The sequence below is a fragment of the Oncorhynchus mykiss genome, chromosome 10 (assembly GCF_057628025.1).
Source record: "Oncorhynchus mykiss isolate SJ-2025 chromosome 10, ASM5762802v1, whole genome shotgun sequence".
Taxonomy (NCBI): domain Eukaryota; kingdom Metazoa; phylum Chordata; class Actinopteri; order Salmoniformes; family Salmonidae; genus Oncorhynchus; species Oncorhynchus mykiss.
Genome location: NC_143031.1, coordinates 28,343,761 through 28,366,280, shown reverse-complemented (window position 1 = coordinate 28,366,280; position 22,520 = coordinate 28,343,761). Strand labels below are relative to the sequence as shown.

General features: G+C 41.3%; 2 protein-coding genes across 10 annotated transcripts in view; one reads left to right on the top strand and one right to left on the bottom strand.

Moving 5' to 3' along the window:
- The window catches only part of LOC110533599 (histone-lysine N-methyltransferase, H3 lysine-36 specific), a 44,437-nt gene extending 31,348 nt beyond the window's left edge, over nt 1-13,089 (top strand). For all 8 annotated transcript variants that reach the window (XM_036990007.2, XM_090186298.1, XM_090186295.1 and 5 more), the window contains exons 17-23: nt 509-621; nt 743-1,012; nt 2,535-2,651; nt 8,170-8,311; nt 8,615-8,721; nt 8,989-9,190; nt 9,471-13,089. In XM_036990007.2, coding sequence (XP_036845902.2) covers nt 509-621; nt 743-1,012; nt 2,535-2,651; nt 8,170-8,311; nt 8,615-8,721; nt 8,989-9,190; nt 9,471-10,093 — 1,574 coding nt within the window. In that variant the 3' untranslated portion in view covers nt 10,094-13,089. The remainder of the gene's footprint in view (nt 1-508; nt 622-742; nt 1,013-2,534; nt 2,652-8,169; nt 8,312-8,614; nt 8,722-8,988; nt 9,191-9,470) is intronic.
- A 1,186-nt stretch (nt 13,090-14,275) lies between these two features.
- Nucleotides 14,276-22,130, bottom strand: LOC110533598 (ras-related protein Rab-24). Of its 2 annotated transcripts, none has more exons than XM_021617967.3 (9): nt 21,696-22,130; nt 21,006-21,186; nt 20,821-20,889; nt 20,542-20,620; nt 19,114-19,181; nt 15,994-16,093; nt 15,840-15,890; nt 15,655-15,714; nt 14,276-15,501 (listed from the first exon to the last, which is right to left on the bottom strand). In XM_021617967.3, the coding sequence occupies exons 2-9, from the start codon at nt 21,117-21,119 to the stop codon at nt 15,437-15,439; spliced, it is 606 nt and encodes a 201-aa protein (XP_021473642.1). In that variant the 5' UTR covers nt 21,120-21,186; nt 21,696-22,130; the 3' UTR covers nt 14,276-15,436. The 2 variants fall into 2 exon arrangements, with proteins under 2 accessions (XP_021473642.1, XP_021473643.1); XM_021617968.3 differs by having other exon boundaries at nt 21,949-22,129.
- Nucleotides 22,131-22,520: the final 390 nt, after the last annotated feature.

The following is a 22,520-nucleotide window of genomic DNA, read 5'->3' as shown; positions in this document are numbered from 1 at the left end:
GTCATACAGTAGTTGAGCATCCCAACCTATTCATACTTATCTGTACAAAATAGCATTGGTTAATAGGTTTGAGTTGATTATTTATACCTGGGGCAATGGACATTCAGGAGAATGGATATTTGCAAAAATGTTCAGATAGAAATGTATTGTGTAAATAAAATATGACTGTCAGACAGATTGGAATAGTATAGGAGATTGTGTGTGCTCTATTCATTCTATTTTCAACATATACTTCCCGATACAGGCCTGCCATTAGTTGAAGGCGGCCAATCCAATAGTTTAAGAAAAGTTGTCACTTCCTCAGATCTGCATTCAAATAGTTTACAAAAGTAGTTATTTTCTGAGATCTATATTCAGATAGTTTTAAAAGTAGTAATTTGGGGGGATCTGTATTCAAATAGTTGTTGTCGCCTCCAAAGTAACTATTTGTTCCCACGTAAACATTTTTTACTTTCCACAAAGCAAAGTTAAAAGGATTGTTGTTGACTTAATGTTAATCTTTCCCCAGCTTTGGAGGAAGCTGCTAGCAGGTTTTTGAAACTGCAGGCAGAGAAAGAACTGAGACAGCTTCAGGAGGACAGGAGGAACGACAAGAAACCCCCGCCATACAGACACATCAAGGTAACTGCCTCACCTCTTGCCACACAAAATGTATATATGAAGTTTAAGTTTTGAGCTGTAGAAGTATTAGAACATCCCCTTGACATCTTAATTCCTCTGACATCACTCTCCTACCCCTCAGGTGAATAGGCCAATCGGGAAGGTGCAGTTCATTACGGCCGACCTATCAGAGATCCCGCGCTGTAACTGCAAGGCATCGGACGAGAACCCTTGTGGCATTGACTCTGAGTGTATCAACCGCATGCTGATGTATGAGTGCCACCCCCAAGTGTGCCCAGCAGGGGAGGGCTGTCTTAACCAGGCCTTCACCAAGCGCCAGTACAGCCAGGTGGAGATCTTCAGGACGCTGGCACGAGGCTGGGGCCTCCGCTGTGCCCACGACATCAAGAAGGTAATACATGTCAACTATAGAGTAAATTAAGTAGAGATCAATGTGCCGCCATGAAACTGTATCCCCTGGGGCTAAAACTATTTTCAAAAAGCTATGGAATTGAAAGGGACTTTGATTCTTCTTCAATCCCGACAGATTTCAGTCCCAGCAGACTTTTTTCTAGAAAATATGCACAATCTTTTGGCTGTTCAAGAAATCATGGATTTAATTTCTTACCGGTACGGGACCCCCCCAAGTATACTACAAAAATTACAGGGTAGCCTACTCTGCTGACACTGACAAACAGATCCATAAAAACTATATTGTCTGATTCATATAATCGGCCTACGAAAAAGGGAGACACAAAAACAATATGACATCCATCTAACCTGGAGGAGGAAATTATTTTCCAAAAACAAACAAAAGTAACACTGACCCAATGATAAAGACAGTGAATATGCACACTCACTGGGGATATGGCTGATGTTCTCCGCTGGTGCCAATAAGATAGGCTTCTGTTCAATCAATAAAGTTAAGAATTTTGATAACTAAAAGACAGATTGGTGTCTTTTCATTGTTATCTCTATACAGCAATAGCCATTTGCTTTCCAAACTTTCCAATAGCCATTTGCTGTTCAAGCTTTTACGCGATTGTATTTTAAATATTGCGATATGCCTGGCTGGGTCTCTCTGCTTTTCACTGACAGTCACAACTCAACAATTTATTTGGTATTTGCAGCACGTGCTGCCCAAAATGCGGGCCCTTCCGACTGTAGGCTATGCGATTTAAAACCATCCACAGCTTTTATTTTTAAGAAGTTAATGATCCTCTGTGGTCAAATCATGCTTTCTGTTGTAGTAGCCTATGTTGAATCATTTTCTTTATTGCTGTATAGACAAGAGTAAGCTAATTAGGTTATATAATGTTTATTACATTTATTTTAGGGAAAACTTAGTTTCCCTTAGCCCTATCCATTTTAATGTGGCATAAACACAAGCAATCATGATTTTTTTCATCTGATTGTCAAACAATCACTTAACAAAGGTGCTCCTGTAGGAACATTTCAGCATCCAAACCCCAACAGTGCACTGTGCACCTGAAATTTGATGAATGGAAAGAGACATCTGTTACAAAACACCTACAGTACATGTATTGTAATGACATTCTGCGATTGTCATTAGGCCTACGCTTGTAGCCTGAATTGATGCATCCACTGTTATCCACGCGCGCTTTGGTCTCGGCTACTCATCTCTGCCTTGACTAAATGTAAGTGTTCTCCTCGAACCACAACACAATTTGGAGCGTATACAGTCAATTCTGACATGCAGTAATGTTAAGTAATGACGTGATTGACTATAGGTTTTTTGGCATGTTGTATTAATTGTGATAGGCTCATGTTTTACCAGCAGTGTACCCCCACAATTTATTTTGCCGGGACGCCGTACTGGTCTGTACCGCCTTACTTTCATACCTGATGATTAATATTACAATGAGTGTTCCACCGTATCTCTCCTGCTGACTGTCATGGTTGTGTGTTCTCAGGGGGAGTTTGTGAATGAGTATGTAGGAGAGGTGATCGATGAGGAGGAGTGTCGGGCCAGGATCAAACACGCCCAGGATAACGACATCTGTAACTTCTACATGCTGACCCTGGACAAGGTAGGGTTCAGGAGTCAGGACTTAAAGGTCTTAAAGGTCAGCTGTTTTTATCTCAATATCAAATCATTTCTGGGTAACAATTTAGTACCTTACTGTGATTGTTTTCAATTAAAATGGTCAAAAGCAAACAAAAATAGCTTCTTAGCAAAGGGCAATTTCTCAAGCAAAAAAATTTTCTAGGACTGTCTGGGAGTGTTTTGAGCGTAGAGAGGAAGCTGTTGGCAGAGAGGTCTGGAACTCTCTTTCTTATTGGTCTATTAACTAATTTACCACCAGGTGATGTCAGCATACTATGGAACGCCGTTTGGGTCTTTGCGTGTCAAAAAAGATACACGTCAAATAACACAATTCTATTATAGAATGTTTTTGCATTTGCAAGCCAAGTGCCCCCACTACTAACAGTAGCACTGTCAAAGCTGAACAAAAAAGTCTGTAAACAAGCACACACCGGCCACGAGCGATGTGTTTACAATACTGCGTTGGTAATAAGGCATTATTTGTTTGACCTCTACTTCTTGGGTAGCTAGTTAGCTTTAGCTTGGTACCTAGCTGGCACCAATACAATCAGCCTGAAAACAATGACCAGTAAAAACTGCAGTCATTTTCATTATTCTTAGCAATGATTTAGGAATCCTTGTGAGTAAGTATTAGCTAGGTAACCACTTGTTCACCTACTGAAATTGAACTTCAGTTCATGAAAATAAATAGCTAGCCAACTACTTAACCCAGTTGCCCAAAGCTAACGTTATAAGCACCCAGCTAGCTTCATCTGGCTAGTGAGGCTCAACCGGACCAGGTTATGTGTTTTGAAGCTAGCCACAATAAGGATTAGGCACAATAGTGAAATTTGCGGTTTGCCTTCAAAATAAAAGTACCTCTTTGAAAGTGATGCAGCAGGTTACAATTGGTGGAATCATGCCATATTTAGACTAGATCATGTTAAACAAGGTTGGAATGTGAAGCAATGAAATGGGGTATCAGTCTACTCGGTGACACCCACAGAACACAACTGTGAAGAGTTACGCAAATATTAGTGTTGTAATTCTTGTCGCGGGACTGTGACTGTGTGAAATCACCTCCCCAGTCAGCTTATTGTGTGTATTGACATTCATATTGCACTGTACAGCTTTACCCAAGGATTGGGGATCAATGAAATGGGGTATCAGTCTACTCAATACCCAATATATTTTTCACAACGCCCTCCTCAGAGTTATCAGACTCCAAAACATCCACACAGTATTGTTTTTCTTTTGGAATAATGTTCAATACACATGGTAGGTTGACAATAAATGTGGCTCAATTCAGTTGTTTCAAAGCCACGCAATAAGAGCTACAACGGTAATGTTCTCTGGGTGTCACTGAGTAGACTGATACCCCATGTCATTGATCCACAATTCATAGGTAAGGCTGTACAATGAAATAAGTATGCCCCCAATGCAATTCTATATTCTAATACATCCAGTGTGATTTCAACAGATTTTTGTCAAATTAACAAATTATTGTCTTTTGTTGATTTTGTATAACAACATTCCAACCTCGTTTATTATGATCTATTCAATTATGGCATAATTCTACTATTTGTATTCATTTGCATCACTGTCAATGACGTACTTTTATTTTGAAGGCTAACTGCAAAGTGAACTATGGTGGCTAATCCATATTGTGGCTAGCTTCTCATAGATGGGTCCGACCACCATTAATCAAATAAGAACTGTTTTATAAATTAGGGTTATTTTAGATGATGACACCAAGCTGTATAGTTAGCTAGCTGACAATAGCTACTGAAACATATTATGTTGTTTTGCTATGTTTTTGGGGAAGAACATTGTTTGCATCCATCAGCTAGCTAGCTTTTTTTATGACCAGTACTGTGGGTGCGAGAGACAACCTTACCCGCATCATAGCATACGTAATTTCCATGGAAATTTATTTACTAAATATGACAGGCTAAAGTTTTGGCTCCAACATTGACTGGAAATATATATTGAAAACACATTTATTTGTGTCTGCCTGCAAATTGCCCAGTCCTATCAAATATATGCCAGATTATTTCAAAACGGTTGTCTTTGTTTTGTTGGCTATTTGCCATCTATTGTATTAAAAGCACCTCTGTTGCAATATTCACAAACTCTAATAACCTAATTCTTGCTGATTGACTAGTTTCAGTAGCCTACATATCTTCTCTTTTGTTGGGCGTGTGAAATCAAGTGTGCCTGTATGTGTGGTCAATTAAATACCATGTAGACTATACTATATGGGTGGAGAAGCACAGCATAGCCCTGTCTAAGCCAGGGTGGAGAGGGGGGTTTCTACTTAACTACATTATATGGAATTATTTGAAGAAGGTTATACCAAGGATCATTTAGCTATTTGATTTACAATTTTGAGACGCCTTGAGGTATCACAAAATATATATTTAAAAAATGATTTGATGAAAAAAATGTTTGGCCTTACTGCTATTAGCCCATACAAACGCATTGAATAACATATTCACTTCATGGAACAACAGAAATCTAAAGGAAGTTTGTCCCATATCTAAGAGATATAAGAAAGATCGAATCAAATCAAATGTTATTGGTCACATACACATGGTTAGCAGATGTTAATGTGAGTGTAGCGAAATGTTTGTGCTTCTAGTTCCGACAGTGCAGTAATATCTAACAAGTAATCTAACAATTCCCCAAAAACTACCTTTTACACACAAATATAAAGGGGTGAATGAGAATATGTACATATAAGTAAGTATATGGATGAGCAATGGCTGTGCGGCATAGGCAAGGTGCAATAGATGGTAAAAAATACAGTATATACATGTGATATGAGTAATGTAAAATATGTAAACATTATTATGGTGCCATTATTTAAAGTGGCATTGTTTAAAGTGACTAGTGATCCATTTATTCAAGTGTCCAGTGATTGGGTCTCAATGTAGGCAGTAGCATCTCTGAGTTTAGTGATTGCTGTTTAGCAGTCTGGTGGCCTTGAGATAGAAGCTGTTTTTCTGTCTCTCGGTCCCAGCTTTGATGCACCTGTACTGACCTCGCCTTCTGGATGATAGCGGGGTGAACAGGCAGTGGCTCTGGTGGTTGTTGTCCTTAATGATCTTTTTGGTCTTCCTGTGACATCGGAAGGTGTCATGGAGGGCAGATAGTTTGCCCCTGATGATGTGTTGTGCAAACCGCACCAACCTCTGGAGAGCCTTGCGGTTGAGGGCAGTGTAGTTGCCGTATCAGGCTGTGATACAGCACCACAGGATGCTCTCGATTTTGCATCTGTAAAAGTTTGTCAGGGTTTTGGATGACAAGCCACATTTTTTCAGCCTCCTGAGGTTGAAGAGGTGCTGTTGCACCTCTTCGGGATGTCTCATGGTCTGATAAACACCGCTCTAGTTCTGTCACCTTTCATTGCAGATGCGGAACTTCGACATAGATTGAGACGCATCCAATGCAAAACACATATCTCTAGCTTAAACTGACAGATTTCTATTGACATTGACTGGATATAGATATTGATAACACATGTATTTTACTCTGACTGGGCCACTCCAGAAGGCGTATTTTCTTCTGTTAAAGCCATTCTGTTGTTGATTTACTTCTGTGTTTTGAGTCGTTGACCTGTTGCATCACCCATCTTCTGTTGAGCTTCAATTGGCGGACAGATAGCCTTACATTCTCCTGCAAAATATCTTAAACTTGGGAATTAATTTTTACGTTGATGATAGCAAGCTGTCCAGGCCCTGAGGCAGCAAAGCAGCCCCAAACCATGATGCTCCCTCCACCATACTTTACAGTTGGGATGAGGTTTTGATGTTGGTGTGCTGTGCCTTTTTTTCTCCACACATAGTGTTGTGTGTTCCTTCCAAACAACTCAACTTTAGTTTCATCTGTCCACAGAATATTTTGCCAGTAGCGCTGTGGAACATCCAGATGCTCTTTTGCGAACTTCAGACATACAGCAATGTTTTTTTTGGACAGCAGTGGCTTCTTCCGTGGTCTCCTACCATAAACACCATTCTTGTTTAGTGTTTTACGTATCGTAGACTCGGCAACAGAGATGCATGTTCCAGAGATTTCTTTAAGCCTTTAGCTGACACTCTAGGATTCTTCTTAACCTCATTGAGAATTCTGCGCTGTGCTCTTGCAGTCATCTTTGCAGGACGACCACTCCTAGGGAGTAGCAACAGTGCTGAACTTTTTCTCCATTTATAGACAATTTGTCTTACCTTGGACTGATGAACATCAAGGCTTTTAGAGATACTTTTGTAACCCTTTTCAGCTTTATGAAAGTCAACAATTCTTAATATTGCGTCTTCTGAGATCTCTTTTTTTCAAGGCATAGTTCACATCAGGCAATGCTTCTTGTGAATAGCAAACTCAAATTTTGTGAGTGTTTTTTATAGGGCAGGGCAGCTCTAACCAATATCTCCAATTTTGTCTCAATGATTGTACTCCAGGTTAGCTGACTCCTGACTCCAATTAGCTTTTGGAGAAGTCATTAGCCTAGGGGTTCACATACTTTTTCCAACCTACAATGTTTAAATTATGTGTTCAATATAGACAAGAAAAATACAATACTTTGTGTGTCATTAGTTTAAGCAGACTGTGTTTGTCTGTTGTTGTGACTTAGATGAAGATCAGATCTCATTTTATGACCAATTTCTGCAGAAATCCAGATAATTCCAAAGGGTTCACATACATTTTATTGCCACTGTATTTCTTAGGTTATTTTTTGTGCATTTTGATCTCAACTAGGTTGGCAAAATTTCTGGGACCAGGGCTGCAAAGCAAGCCGGTCACAAACACCTAAAATAACATTACTGGACTGCAGTCAGGTTCGGGACCAGTTCTTGCGGGAGCGGTTGGGAGTCAGAAAATAAGTCAGAAGTCTCTCATGGGACTGTCTCTTGGCATGAAGTTTTCTCTGTAATCGTATGACCTCTAACTATGATTTATGTTACTAGCTACAGGAAGTTGTCATGGGTTATTAAAGCTGCAATATGTAACTTTTTAGATGACCTGACAAATTTCACATAGAAATGTGAGTTATAGATCTCTCATTCTCATTGAAAGCAAGTCGTAGAAGCAGTAGATTTCTATGCTTCCCGTTCTGAAGTTTCATTCTTGCGTGTTGTACTTTCGGGTTTGAACACCAGCTTCAAACAGCTGAAAATATAATATTTTTGGTTATGGAAAATATATTTCACAGTGGTTTAGATGGTACAATGATTTTCTACACAATGACTGCTTGTTTAGCCACATAAACTGAAATTAGGCAAACTATTAGATTTTTGCAACCAGGAAATGGCGGAGCGATTTCTGCATATTGCATCTTTAATGCTATTGGTTGTTATTAGTTATTATCACTACTATTGACCATTCTTGGTTTCTTGTTTTAAGAGGATTCTCTTGGTTTTATATATTTCACCTCAGAAAATTACATCTGCTTTGCATGGTAATACAAAGACACCCAAGCAGACTTGATGATTAAACAGTGTTGTTAATTTCGGTGTGTTTGTCAGGATCGGATCATCGACGCTGGTCCGAAGGGGAACCAGGCCCGCTTCATGAACCACAGCTGCCAGCCCAACTGTGAGACCCAGAAGTGGACGGTGAATGGAGATACACGTGTGGGGCTCTTCGCTCTAATAGACGTCCCTGCAGGTGAGCGGAGATTTGGCATGAGGAGTTTGTGCTATGTTAAAGCTTGGACTTTGGCAACACTTTTCATGACATATGCATTAGCAGGAGAAATATAAGAGTAGCATTGAACTAGTTAAAGAAGGAAAGGAAGTTGCATAATATTCACCAGGACAGAGTAGTCCATAGGCAGTATGTTTACAGTACTAGTCTATTATAAGGTAATTATATAGGTAAATCCATCAGCAGTTCATGTCCATCTCTGCATCACTTGTTGTGTATACTGGTTTATATCTGTCCTCTATGGGTCATTCTGCATGTCTCCAGGCACAGAGCTGACGTTCAACTACAATCTGGAGTGTCTGGCCAATGGGAAGACTGTGTGTAAATGTGGAGCTCCAAACTGCAGCGGCTTCCTAGGAGTCCGGCCAAAGGTGAGAGGAGACACTGGAACAAGATGTTGATATTGGGTTTGATGACATGATCCACAGAATGAATAAGATACATGAGATAGTAGAATGAAATAGTAGAAACAATATTAATTGCTATTTTAAAATATCTTTCCACAAATCCAAGGGCACTTGATACAGTAGTCAAAATATTAGTAATGTCAAGGGGAATGAGATATTTGATTGACAGGGGCATCATCAGTTTGGGTGTCTGTGTCTCTATTAACAGCCTGACTCTTCATCCTTCCCCAGAATAACCCTCCAGCAGACGACAAGGGCCGCAAGCTGAAGAAAAAGGTCCAGGCTAAACGGAAGAACAAGATGGAGGTGACCAAGGAGAGGGAGGACGAGTGCTTCAGTTGTGGGGACGGGGGACAGATTGTGTCCTGTAAGAGACCAGGCTGTCCCAAGGTTTACCACGCAGACTGTCTCAACCTCACCAAGAGGCCTGCAGGTCAGTGGTCCAATTAGGTTCCTGTCAGAGGAAATTATTGAGTTGTTATCATAGCTTGTAGGGGTTTGTTCTATTTCCTCGCTGTTACTGTAGGATTGTGTGATTGGAGAATTATATACTGTACATGACGTATTTCGTGCATTTTCACTGTTTGATGTCTGTCAGATCACTGGTTAGCAGTCTCAGTGTGCTGATTACTTCTCTGTTACGGTTGATGCAGGGCTGTGTCTGACTGCTTCTGTCTGATATACTGCGTCTGACTGCCTTTTCTGTGCTGCAGGTCGGTGGGAGTGCCCGTGGCACCAGTGTGACCTGTGTGGTAAGGAGGCGGCCTCTTTCTGTGAGATGTGTCCCAGCTCTTACTGCACACTGCACCGCGACGGGATGCTCTTCATCTCAAAGCTGGACGGACGGCTGTCCTGCAGCGAACATGACCCCTGTGGACCAGACCCCCTGGAGCCAGGGGAGATCAGGGAGTACCTACCTGACACTGGGGCTCTCTCAACAGGCCCGGGGGCTGGTATTGTACCCCCTCCTGCTGCTGCTGTGGCTGGTGCTGCTGCTACTACAACGGGGACAGGGGACCCCCAACCTAGCCCTGGCCCTGAGTCTTTCCCCCGTCTCCCCATCTCTTGCCCCATCTCTGGCCCCTTCTCTGACCCCATCAGCACCCCTCTACCCAGCTCGAAGGCCCTTGATAGCTCTCACCTATTCCTTCCCCAATACTCACCCATCTCTTCCTACGGAGATGAAAAGGAAGAAGTTGAGGATCCTTTTGGTAATGAAGACGGGGATGGAGAGGGGATTGAGGGAGAGTTGGAGGATGGAGAGATGGCAGGCTTAAAGTTGAAAGATGAAGAGGAGGAGGAAGAAGAAGAGGAGGGTGAGGAAGAAGAGGAGTAAAGACCAATGTCCTTTTTCAACAACTCTGCATCCTGGCTAATCATTCATGGGGGGGTGGGGAGAAGGGCTACCTGCTTGTTCTTGAGGGTGGGACTGTGCTCAGCATCATGTAGATTCACTCATCTTTGTATATAAGGATCCATGTACAGATGATTTATAGATCTGTGAATTTGAACACCGCCTTGTTAAGACAGACCCCTGAGAAATAGCAGGATGAAACAATGTGGCCTGGAGCTGGAGGGTCGAAATGGAGTAGGAGGGAGTTTTCCCTGGACACAGATTTATGGTCAATTTTCCCCCTAATAGTCCCAGTTAGGGTTTGTGATAGGTATACTGATCCTAGATCTGTGCCTAAGGGCACAATGGGTATGATGGTAACTCTAGTCATATAGATAAGTCCATTTGAATCTCTTCTTTGTTCGTTGTCATAGTTGTTGGTTTGTGGTTTTAATAACATGTTTACATTTCTGCACCTCCTCTTGGAGAACACGGCAACTAATGTTTCTGAAGCTTCACCTTTATCAAAGGGGAGACTGAAGAGAGGAGGAGCAGTACTGTCAAAGGCACAGAAATCCCCTCGTGAGAAAGTAGCCTATGGTGTGTTAGATGGGCCTGTCAAGCTGGTTCTCTCTGTAGCAATGCTCCTACATGGCACAAATGAGTAATGCTGTGAAATTAGTGCGTCAGCAATGGAAATTATTAGTCATACAATCAGTCATTTCAACCTTATCATTGGTGTACAGTTTATATCCATACCTATTTGATGATGATGAATCTATCGTCTCTGCTGGCATCTGCCTTACCACACCAAATGATACAGACACCTAGACAATACACATGAAATCAAATGGCTTAGTTAGTAAATGTGGGTAGTACATCAAGGTGATATTGATATTGAACATGCCTATATCCTAATCCATGACAGCACTTTGTGTTTTCCCCTAACCCTGGCATTGCATTGCTCCTCTGTACTGATATCTGTTTGGGGTGCGGTTGGTTGTACTGTAGGTCTTTGAACACAACTGAAATCTGATTGAGTGGTCAACTAACGTAAATTCAATGTCAAATCAACCACAAATGTCACCATGTCAGGGTTTAGTTTAACAGTTGGGTGGGGGAAAAATGAAATTCCCTTACGTTGATGACTTTTTCAAAACCCAATCAGTTTTCCACATTGATTCAACATCATCACATTTCATTTTTTGCGTTGAATTGACTTGGAAACAACATTGATTCAAGCAGTTTTTGCCCAGTGGGAAGCTTCCTTACATGGTCTAGCTTCCCCTTCAAACTAAACTGAACCTTCAATGTGAAAGTGCCAGAGTGTACTCAGCAGTTGAGTAAGCTACTTGACGTAACCTTGACGACAGCTAGCTCACTTGTGTGTATTATATTCTCTATGACATATTTATATTGACTTTTATAACGCACAAATGAAGATGGGACTGACTTCTAGTAGTGACATTGCTGTATGTCGCTTTATATAATCCATACTTTCTGTTTGCTAGGCTATACTCCTTGCCATTAGTTTAGCACTAAAAAGTACACTGGTCCACTCCCCTGCTAAAATGTTTTCACTACCGTATGTATTTGTCTCAGCTATGTGTTTTCTCCCTCTTGAAGCTTGTCTCTACATCACTGTCTTTGTTGTGTCCGTTTTTCTTCTCTGCTTATGCCTTTCCAATTGAGTCAATCAGTGTTGGGTTTTTGTGAATGAAGGGATGTGAAGTTGATTCTAGAGGGCCAGAGAACAGAATGAAGTGGATTTGCCACTTTCCAGTTGTGGGAATGTTGTGTTTCCATTTCTGAAGTTTATAACACACCTTTACTCCAAATCTGCATAATAAGCATTATTTTTACTGCTTAATGTCTCCCAATTTGGTCACTTTAGTCATGTCGAAGTATCTCTAGCAGCCTTTATGTATTAAAACTTAACTGGCTTAGTGTTAGATGAGGCGCATGAAAAGATATGTGCAATTTCTTATATTTTAATAGAAAACCAACCTGTTTTTTTAATGACTTGAAAAATGAGTAAACCGGTTCAAAGGGTCCCTTCTTGTCCATATACTGTACTGTAAAGGTTGCCATGGTGCCCCCTGCTGTTGTTCCGATATACAGATACAGGCACCCACCGTCATGGCCATAGTAAATATTTATCTGACTTGAACATATTTATAGCACTAAAACGCCTACGAATTTTAACAACACAGATAGGTTTTAACTGATCTGTTGGAAGAGTATTTGTACATTTTAGATTGGCCTAGCCTGTCCTTCCAAAATCTTATATAATATGTATATACATTTTGTATATGAAAGCTATATATGATGAATGATTAAAAAAAACAAGAGCTAATAATGAGTCTAGAGCCAGTGGATATCATGCATTCTCTGGTCTCAGCTTTGTCATCAACCATTCCCACAAACAGGATCACTTCAACTTTGATACATATTTGTTGTTTACGGTTGAGTTGCTGTCAACAGACGGGGTTAATAACACTTTATATTGATGTAACAGTATCACAGTCATCAAACAGATAATAGTAGGCTATGAAAGTATACAGTATGAGGAGGTCGAGGGTCATTTCTGGTCACGACATGAGCTGGGAATCGGAAGAGTCGGGAGATTGAAGGCTCAACTATCACTACAGTACCTTTGGGACTTGGTATGATAATGAGCTGTATATCTTTTTGCTTTAATATTTTCTGTTTCTACATTGTCAGTTTACCCCTCCCTCCTCTTTGGAGGGTTCTTTGATGTGGCACAAAGGAAGAGTTGGGAGGCTGTAAAATGTTTTTATACATGCTACTGCTGTTTTTGTTGCTGTCATGCTTCTTAGCTTCTGACTCTCTTCCCTCTCTGCCTTATTAAGCCTTGTGTAATTCATCTGTTCAAATTGTAACTGTTGAAGAGTTCAATAATATCCTGCTGCCTTGTGAGGATATTGAAATGTGCTGGAGTCCTTTGTACATAATAAAGAAAAAAATGTACGTTGCAACTCTGTTTTTGCCATTTTGATTTGGGCCAGAGGTTTGATTGTTACCTTTCCCGACTGAATAATCAAGTTCGTAGGCATATTACTGTATTAACAGTTCACGATTGCATTGATCAGGGGTAGATTTGTTACCATAAGCCACTATAGAGGTGCTCATGATATAGCAACTGGCTTTAACACATCCATAGCTCAGTGTACTATAAGCCTTGTTAATAACTGTGCTAACCACTGTTTCACTTCACATACTATACAATAAAGTGAAGGAAAACAATGGTGAGTGCAGCAGTCAGTCTGGTTGACCAGGCTAATGTAGTGTAGGTGTCACACAGACACACACTAACAGACAGACTTGCAGAAATCTAGTCTTTATTTTTTCAATTTACAACATGCTACAAAACAGTCCACACAATGAATGATCATATCAGCCGACTGACTCTCTGTGGACCTGTAATGGTGTTGGGACTATATACATGTTATAATATCTTCAAGGCATCAAATAGACGTGGGACTGCAAACAACCTCTTGCTTTGTGCCTGTGCCCCTTGCAATAACAGTCCTGTAAACCATTCATACAAATGAGCTGTGTGTGTGAACTAGTCCTCTTTCTCAGGCACCAGGTCTGCGTCCTGGGGAGTGGTACCACTAGAAGGTGCTGTGTGTGTGAACTAGTCCTCTTTCTCAGGCACCAGGTCTGCGTCCTGGGGAGTGGTACCACTAGAAGGTGCTGTGTGTGTGAACTAGTCCTCTTTCTCAGGCACCAGGTCTGCGTCCTGGGGAGTGGTACCACTAGAAGGTGCTGTGTGTGTGAACTAGTCCTCTTTCTCAGGCACCAGGTCTGCGTCCTGGGGAGTGGTACCACTAGAAGGTGCTGTGTGTGTGAACTAGTCCTCTTTCTCAGGCACCAGGTCTGCGTCCTGGGGAGTGGTACCACTAGAAGGTGCTGTGTGTGTGAACTAGTCCTCTTTCTCAGGCACCAGGTCTGCGTCCTGGGGAGTGGCACCACTAGAAGGTGCTGTGTGTGTGTGTGTAAACAATAACATGTTTGATGAAGTGTATGTACACTTGAATGGAGCCTTCTATACACAGCTAATGATGGATATGTGATTCATGCCTGTGGGCCCATTGATGCTGCTTACTTCTAGTACCCTACAGGCACAACTTCAGTGGGACTGAGATAAACCCTCAGAGGTTTCAGAATTCTCTTTCAATTATATTTGTACTCAAATGCAATAACAGCTCTAACTAAGCTACATTTTCACACACATTGGTAAAATCAAGTAAAAATCTGCCATTGGCTAGACTGTCTCAAAAGGTCAAAGGTTTCTTGAAAAGTGTAAACAGTAACAACACATTCACAGAAAATTGCAACTTGTGTGGAGTAACGACAATGGTCAGCCACGGTGATGAGGCGTCCGTAACATTGAAATAGTGACTTGGAGATTACATTGAACATTAGTTAACATAGCTGTATGTAGGGTTTCTTTGAGTGTATATACAATATATATATATATATATATATATATATAGTATATATATATATAAATAAGCCATTTAGCAGACAGTTTTATCCAAAGTGACTTACAGTAAGGCGTTCATATATTTTACATATGGGTGGCCCAGGGAATCAAACCCTCAACCCTGGCGGTGTAAGGGCCATGCTCTACCAACTGACTTACAGAGGACCACATAAGCTATATCTTGTACTTTTAGCCATGGCGACATAACTATCATATTACATTTACCCACAAGCTTTTTCCTGTGTTGGTGCAATCTTTCTAGTTGCATTCCATACTTTCAACTGTATCAGAACTTATGACGCAAAGAAAAACACATTAGATGACAATAAATGTTCAGGTACATAGTTTGGCAAGTACATTTCACCATGAAGAGTAGACAATGAAAACAGTGTTCACAGAATGCTTATTCAAATCAAGTCATTAAGAAGCACACTCACTCAAGGCATTTGACTGAGTGATGAAGGCCATTTGTGTCATCAGCATAATTCATTTATATAAGGTGGGTTGATAGACACTGAGGAAATCAAAAAAGAATTAGTGGGGTTGAGGTGCTAGTTCCTCGTATGCTTCATTCAGATATCGCTCTTGGCAGGTCCTTTGTCATGGGAGAGGGGTCGCATCAAACTATTGTGATGACTCCTTTAAATGCAGTGAGCATGTAATCGTCTATGGGACAACTGAAAAAAGCTACCAAAAAAAACAGCAACACTGTTTGGACTCCTCTCTTTCTTTCTCTGTTTTAAATGGACAGGCTCCAGGTGGGATGTGTAGCATCCATCCTGCATTTCCAGGTTGGTTTTACAGCAAGTGATCGCTGTCCATCCAGTAAAGGCTTAACTGTGGCAGCAGGAAGAGAAATAAGAGTCCTTCTTCTGACCCAAGTCAACACCGGTCTCTTCTGTAAAGAGAAAGCAGAGAATTGTCAATCAGACCCATTCAGGAATGCATTGATTCACTACAGTGGAGATTAAATTGACAACTCATGCTAGTAATACTACCATTGCAGACAAAATGTACACTGACAGCTAAGCTATTGGAGCCAAAGTCTCACCGGTCAATAATTGAAAGGAGATGCTGTTGTAGTCCTCTGCAACCTTTTGGAACAGCTCATCTAGAATGTGGTTAAAAGACAGTATGAGTCTACATCTGCATTTTTGGAAATGTTGTCTTATGAGAATGGGTTATAAATAAGGTTACACTATATTTTAAATTAACTGACCATGAGGTGTCACTTACCCACGTTGTTTCCTGTTTTACTGGATGTTTCAAAATGTTTAGCCCCAATCTCTGTAGACGAGAATGGAAAAAAACGACACATGAGCCTCTTTAAAGCAGCCAGTCTTCCTTATACTAATCAAGAGGATGTCTGTGATTATCATTAGCAATTTACCGTCAGCAAAGTCCTGAACGTCATGGTAGTCTACTTGCCGCAGGCCCCGGTCACTCTCAATCAGGTCAATCTTTGTGCCACACAGGTATATCTTGCAGTGCTTCAATTGAGATCATAGAAAAAAAATCTAATCTGTGTCATTGTGGGCAGTTACATACATAGGATAACACATACATACATAGGATAACATACGCTCATCGGACAGTTTATTAGGTACACCATCTCATTCATTCACAGATCGCTCCTAAAGACAGTGCATTACGTGGCCATGACTTCCTATATAAAGCAGGCAGACAGGCATTGAGGCATTCAGTTACTGTTGGATTGAACGTTAGAATGGCCAAAACGTGTGACCTAAGCGACTTCGAGCGTGGTATGATCGTTGGTGCCAGGCGCGCCGGTTCAGGTATCTAAGAAACGGCCGACCCTCCTGGGATTTTCACGCACAACAGTGTCTAAGGTTTACCGAGAATGGTGCGACAAACATCCAGTGAGTTTCGCCCACAGGATTGACAACAGCTTGATGAGAGGTCGAAGGAGAATGGCAAGAATTGTGTACGCCAGGGATCATCAACTAGATTCAGCTGCGTGCCGATTTTTTCTTGAGGGGATGGTTGGGTGGCCGGAACATAATTACAAATCATTTCTAGGCTGCAAATTGACCGCAAGAATCCCAAATAGATATAACATTTAACTAAAACAATAATTTCAAACCTTGCTTACATTTGTATATGATCACATCTCCAGTATGAATAGAAATACTTGGGAATTGATTTCCCAATCTAAAATTGCTTGGAGCTGATTTCCTTGTGTTTTTACAGTTTTATCTCCAACAGGAAACTTGGGGGGCCAAATAAAACCACCTGTAGGCCAAATTTAGCCCGCGAGCAGACAGTTGGGGGACCCTGGTGTAAGCTAACAGGAGGGCCACAAACAGGCAAATAACGGTGCAGTAAAACAGTGGTGTGCAGAACGGCATCTCGGAATGCAAAACTCCTCAATCCTTTTCACGGATGGGCTATTGCAGCAGATGACAACACTATGAACAAGAAGCGGCTCCAGTGGGCACGTGATCACCAACACTGGACAATTGAGGAGCGGAAAAACATTGCCTGGAACATGACAGCGAGTTCAGTTTACTTGAGTGGCCTGGTCAGTCCCCAGACCTCAACCCAATATGAGATGGAACAGGCTATTCACAACATAAATGTACTGCCCTCCAATCTGAAGCAACTGCATGATGCCATCGCGTCAGCATGGACCAACATACCTGTTGAATGCTTCCGTCAACTTGAAGAATGCGCTAAAGAATTTAGGCTGTTCTACATCTACATGTTAGTCATTTAGCAGAAACTCTTATCCAGAGCGACTTACGGTAGAGTGCATACATACTTTTTTCCCATACTGGTCCCCTGTGGGAATTGAACCCACAACCCTGGCATTGCAAGCCACACGGGACCTGGCAAAGGGGGGTCCAACCTGGTACTAGATGGTGTACCTAATAAACTAGTACGGTGCATTAGGAAAGTATTCAGACCCTTTGACTTTTTCCACCTTTTGTTACGTTACAGCCTTATCGATTAAATTACCCCCCCTTAAATCTACACACAATACCCCACAAGGACAAAGAAAAAAAAAACAGGTTAAGAAATTGGGAAATATCACATTTACAAAAGTATTGAGACCATTTAACACAGTAGTTTGTTGAAGCACCTTTGGCAGCGATTACAGCCTCAAGTTCTTGGGTATGACGCTTGGCACACCTGTATTTGGGGAGTTTCTCCCATTCTTCTCTGCAGATCCTCTCAAGCTCTGTCAGGTTGGATGGGGAGCGTGGTTGCCTAGCTATTTTCAAGTGTCTCCAGAGATGTTTGATCGGGTTCAAGTCCGGGCCACTCAAGGACATTCAGAGACTTGTCCCGAAGCCACTACTGCGTTGTCTTGGCTGTGTGCTTAGGGTCGTTGTCCTGTTGGAAGGTGAGCCTTCACCCCCGTCTGAGGTTCTGAGCAGGTTTTCATCAACGATCTCTCTGTACTTCGTTCCGTTCATCTTTCTCTCGATCCTGGCAAGTCTCCCATTCCCTGCCGCTGAAAAACATCCCCACACCATGATGCTGCCACCACCATGCTTCAACATAGGGATGCTGCCAGATTTCTTCTAGATGTGACGCTTGGCATTCAGGCCAGAGGGTTCAATCTTGGTTTCATCAGACCAGTGAATTTTGTTTCTCATGGTCTGAGAGTCCTTTAGGTGTCTTTTGTCAAACTCCAATCGGGCTGTCATGTTCCTTTTACTGAGAAGTGGCTTCCGTCTGGCCACTCTACCATAAAGGCCTGATTTGTGGAGTGCTGCAGAGATGGTTGTCCTTCTGGAAGGTTCTCCCATCTCCACAGAGGAACTCTGGATCTCTGTCAGAGTAACCATCAGGTTCTCGTGTCACCTCCCTGACCAAGGCGCTTCTCCCCCGATTGCTCAGTTTGGACAGGCAGCCAGCACCAGAAAGTCTTTGTGGTTCCAAACTTTTTCCATTTAAGAATGATGGAGGCCACTGTATTCTTGGGGACCTTCAATGCTGCAGAAATTTTTTGGTACCCTTACTCAGATCTGTGCCTCGACACAATCCTGTCTCAGAGCTCTACGGACAATTCCTTTGACCTCATGGCTTGGTTTTTGCTCTGACATGCACTGTCAACTGTGGGACCTTATATAGACAGGTGTGTGCCGTTCCAATTCATGTCCAATCAATTGAATTTACCACAGATGGACTCCAATCAAGCTGTAGAAACATTTCAAAGATGATCAATGGAAACATGATGCACCTGTGCTCAATTTCTAGTCTCATAGCAAAGGATCAGAATACTAATTTAAATAAGGCATCTTTTTTCTTTTTAATCCATTTGAACACATTTCTAAAAACCTGTTTTTATGGGGTATTGTATGTAGATTGATGAGGGGGAAAATGTATGTAATACAGTTTTGAATAAGGCTGTAATGTTTAAAAAATAATAATAATTAAAGTCAAGGGGTCTGAATACTTTCCAAATGCACTGTATATGACAATACCCATCATACAATTCCCATTGGCAAGTGAGTTGAGTTTTTATGAGATAGTCTGTAACCTTGTCACAGTTTTGCAGCTCCTTCACCCAGAATCTAGCTCGCTGGAAACTGCTGGTGTCCGTCAAATCTACAGGAGAAAAAGTCACACAAATTAAGGTGAATGACAACATAAAACTTAACCAAAACAATGTATGTTTTCACAGTTATGAAAGTGTATTTGACCTAGAATATTTTGTAGTACTAATATTACTATTGCAATGTAAAATCAGCCCATAAAAACAACACTAAAAACAGAACCAGATAAAAACAATAAAAAAAGACACTTAAATGAGTCATCAACTGGGGAAATGCCTCAGTGGCTATTTTCCAAACTGTAAAAAAAAATCCCCCAATGAGGGAAATAAGAGGGGAGGACACTCATATATGCAGAAACATCCATTGCACTCAACAATCATTTCTACAATTAAACATTTAGGATATAACGAAGCCATTAGTGCTTGCCAGGGACCTCACGATACGACATTATCATGATACTTCGGTGCTAATATGTTATGTATAGTGATTCTCATGATTCTATATGTATTGCGATTCGATAATGCAATTTTACTGTGATTTGATGTGCAAAACTTATTGCTCGACACTGAGTATACAAACATTAAGAACACCTGCTCTTTCCATGACAGACTGACCAGGTGAATCCAGGTGAAAGCTATGATCCCTTATCGATGTCACTTGTTGAATCCACTTCAAAATCAGTGTAAATGAAGGGGAGGAGACAGGTTAAAGAATAATTTTTAAACCTGGAGACAACAGACATTGATTGTGTACGTGTGCCATTCAGAGGGTGAATTGCAATGGTAGTAATTGCAATGAACTGCAATGGTAGTAGGTGCCAGGCGCACCGGATTGTGTCGAACTGCAACACTGCTGGGTTTTTCACACTCAACAGTTTCCCATGTGTATCAAGAATGGTCCACCACCCAAAGGACCTCTGGCCAACTTGACACAGCTGTGGGAAGCTTGGATTAAACATGGGCCAGCATCCCTGTGGAAGGCTTGACACCTTGATGAGTCCATGCCCCGATGAATTGAGGCAGTTCTGAGAGCAAACCGGGGGCCTCAAATCAATATTAGAAAGGTGTTCCTAATGTTTGGTATACTCAGTGTATGTCTGCTGCAGTGAGACAAGAGACAATTTGTTTTGATCAGTCAGGTAAATAAGTGCTGAAAACAGGTTCTCACTACTTAAAGAAGATGTAGAACAAGCTATCGGATGAAAGGAGTAGTTTTGGAGCAGGTACAGACGACAACCACTAGCTAATGCTACCTACAGTGTTGATACTTGGAGTCAAATATCGATAATAATATAGTCCAAAAATAACATTTCAATATGTAACTATAAATTCCCCCCAATCACTAAACACCATAGTAGCAAAACAAAAATGTAGCGTGATATTGAGTGTCATTCCAAAGGGATAAGAACTTACCATAGCAGACAATGGCAGCCCTTGCTCCTCTGTAGTAGATTCTACTCATAGCCTCGTAGCGCTCTGATCCAGCCGTGTCCTGGGTTACAGAGAAGGAATCACTTATAGTCTATCCACACAGTCTATCCACACATAGCCTCATATCGGGCTACAATGGATTTATTAATTTAATTATTATGCAACGATAATAATAAACCAGACAGCTCCCTACGGAGTATAAAGACTTATGCAAATCTTCTTTCCATTTTATAAAGGATGCCAGCAGTCATCCTCACTCACCCATATTCCCAGTGTAACCACCTTGTCTCCAACCTGGATTGGTTTGGCAACAAATGCAGCCCCAATAGTCTATCGAAAAAAGAATGATTGCGAGAAAAATATGTAGCATGTACAATTTTGAGAAAGAGTCACACAAAAGCAGAGAACTTCCTAAACACCGCCCTAGGCAATCAACGGATACTCACGTTCTGGTAGGGGCCGACAAGAAACCGGTGGTGAACATATCTCTCCACAAGGCTGGTCTTGCCCACACTCTCTTTACCAAGCATAACAACTTTTGCATCCACACGCATGGTCATAGTGCACAGGACCAGGACAAGAAAGGAGAGGAGGAGCTGGAGAGGGGTAGACCAGGATGCTGAATTGCTGTGTAACAGATGAGACAAAAACATAATAGATAGTATGATTAAGAAGTTGGGCACGATAAAACAGTTACTGTATTCCTTCTACTTTGTCCATGGCATGACATCATGACTTCGATGCAGCATGACTTGGCAGCCACCAACGGTACCAATAACACAGAATGAGTTTGAGACACTGCACTCGAAGTTGCCACAGCAGAATTTGTCTGAAGAGAGCAGTTGGCAGGATACATTTCAAGACATGTCATGACATTTGTGGCAATGTCAACAATTCTAAGAAGTGGACTTTAGCTAAATTAAAATGGGCATGGGTGTGTAGCTAGAAAAATAGTTAATGCTGCCATTAGCTTAACCATCAACAAATGGTACACACAATTAGCAGACCTGAACGATTACACGAAATAAAAAATAACGTTTCGTTAGCTAGCTTCACAGTAGCATTTATTAGCTAGCTAGCCATCTAACGTTAGCTAATGATGACTTGATAGCTAGCTAGCGAGCTAAAACACTTACCGGCTTGATAAACTCAGCTAAATGTGTTCAAATTGAAGAATCAGAGCCGAGTCAGATTAACAGTATAGGTAAATGGTCGAATAGCTCTTAAAATATGAACATTTCGTTAAGAGTTAGCTAGCCAGCCAATGTTTGAGCCACTTGGTGTAGTCAGCAACATACATTTTAGCTAAAAACTAAAATGACAAGCTACAGAAACATCCCTAACATTTATATAGCCTATGCCATTGCTATGTCATATGGCAAAGCTTACTCGACTTGAACTTCTAGACCTCATTTGTTAGCAATCAAGCTAAATACAAAAATCCAAGAGGCTTTGTTATGAGGCCACTACTTCGTCTTTAAAGTTTTAGGGCAGACTACACCTATGGTGTATGGCCGCCACCTACTGTACGGGGTCTTCTTTGATATTATTGCGGTCCGCCAACAAATGCTAGTAGTGCATGCCGCCACCTAGTGTTTTGGCTGTACATCAGCCCAAAGAAATAACAAAATAAAAAATGAACTAAACAAAACTCAATGCACTCCTTTATTCAGATTCTACTGCCAATGCCCATCCCTACAGGCTCTGGGGCCTGACAAGGAAGAACTGAACAATTAATCAAATGGCCACCGGATTATTTACATTGGACCCCCCCAGTTGTTTTTTGCACTGCTGCTGCTCGCTGTTTATTGTCTATGCATAGTCACTTCACCCCAACCTACATGTACAAATGACCTCGACTAACCTGTACCCCCGCACATTGTCTCTGTACCGGTACCCCTTGTATATAGCTTCGTTATTGTTATTTTATTGTGTTACTTTTAATTATTCTTTACTTGAAT

Excerpts from the sequence above, each read along its gene's own strand:
- LOC110533598 (XM_021617967.3), bottom strand. The coding sequence starts at position 21,119 with ATGACCATGCGTGTGGATGCAAAAGTTGTTATGCTTGGTAAAGAGAGT. Across the intron at positions 20,890-21,005 it reads TTGTCGGCCCCTACCAGAAC|ACTATTGGGGCTGCATTTGT; the intron begins GTGAGTATCCGT and ends TTTTTTCGATAG. Across the intron at positions 20,621-20,820 it reads TGGTTACACTGGGAATATGG|GACACGGCTGGATCAGAGCG; the intron begins GTGAGTGAGGAT and ends TCTGTAACCCAG.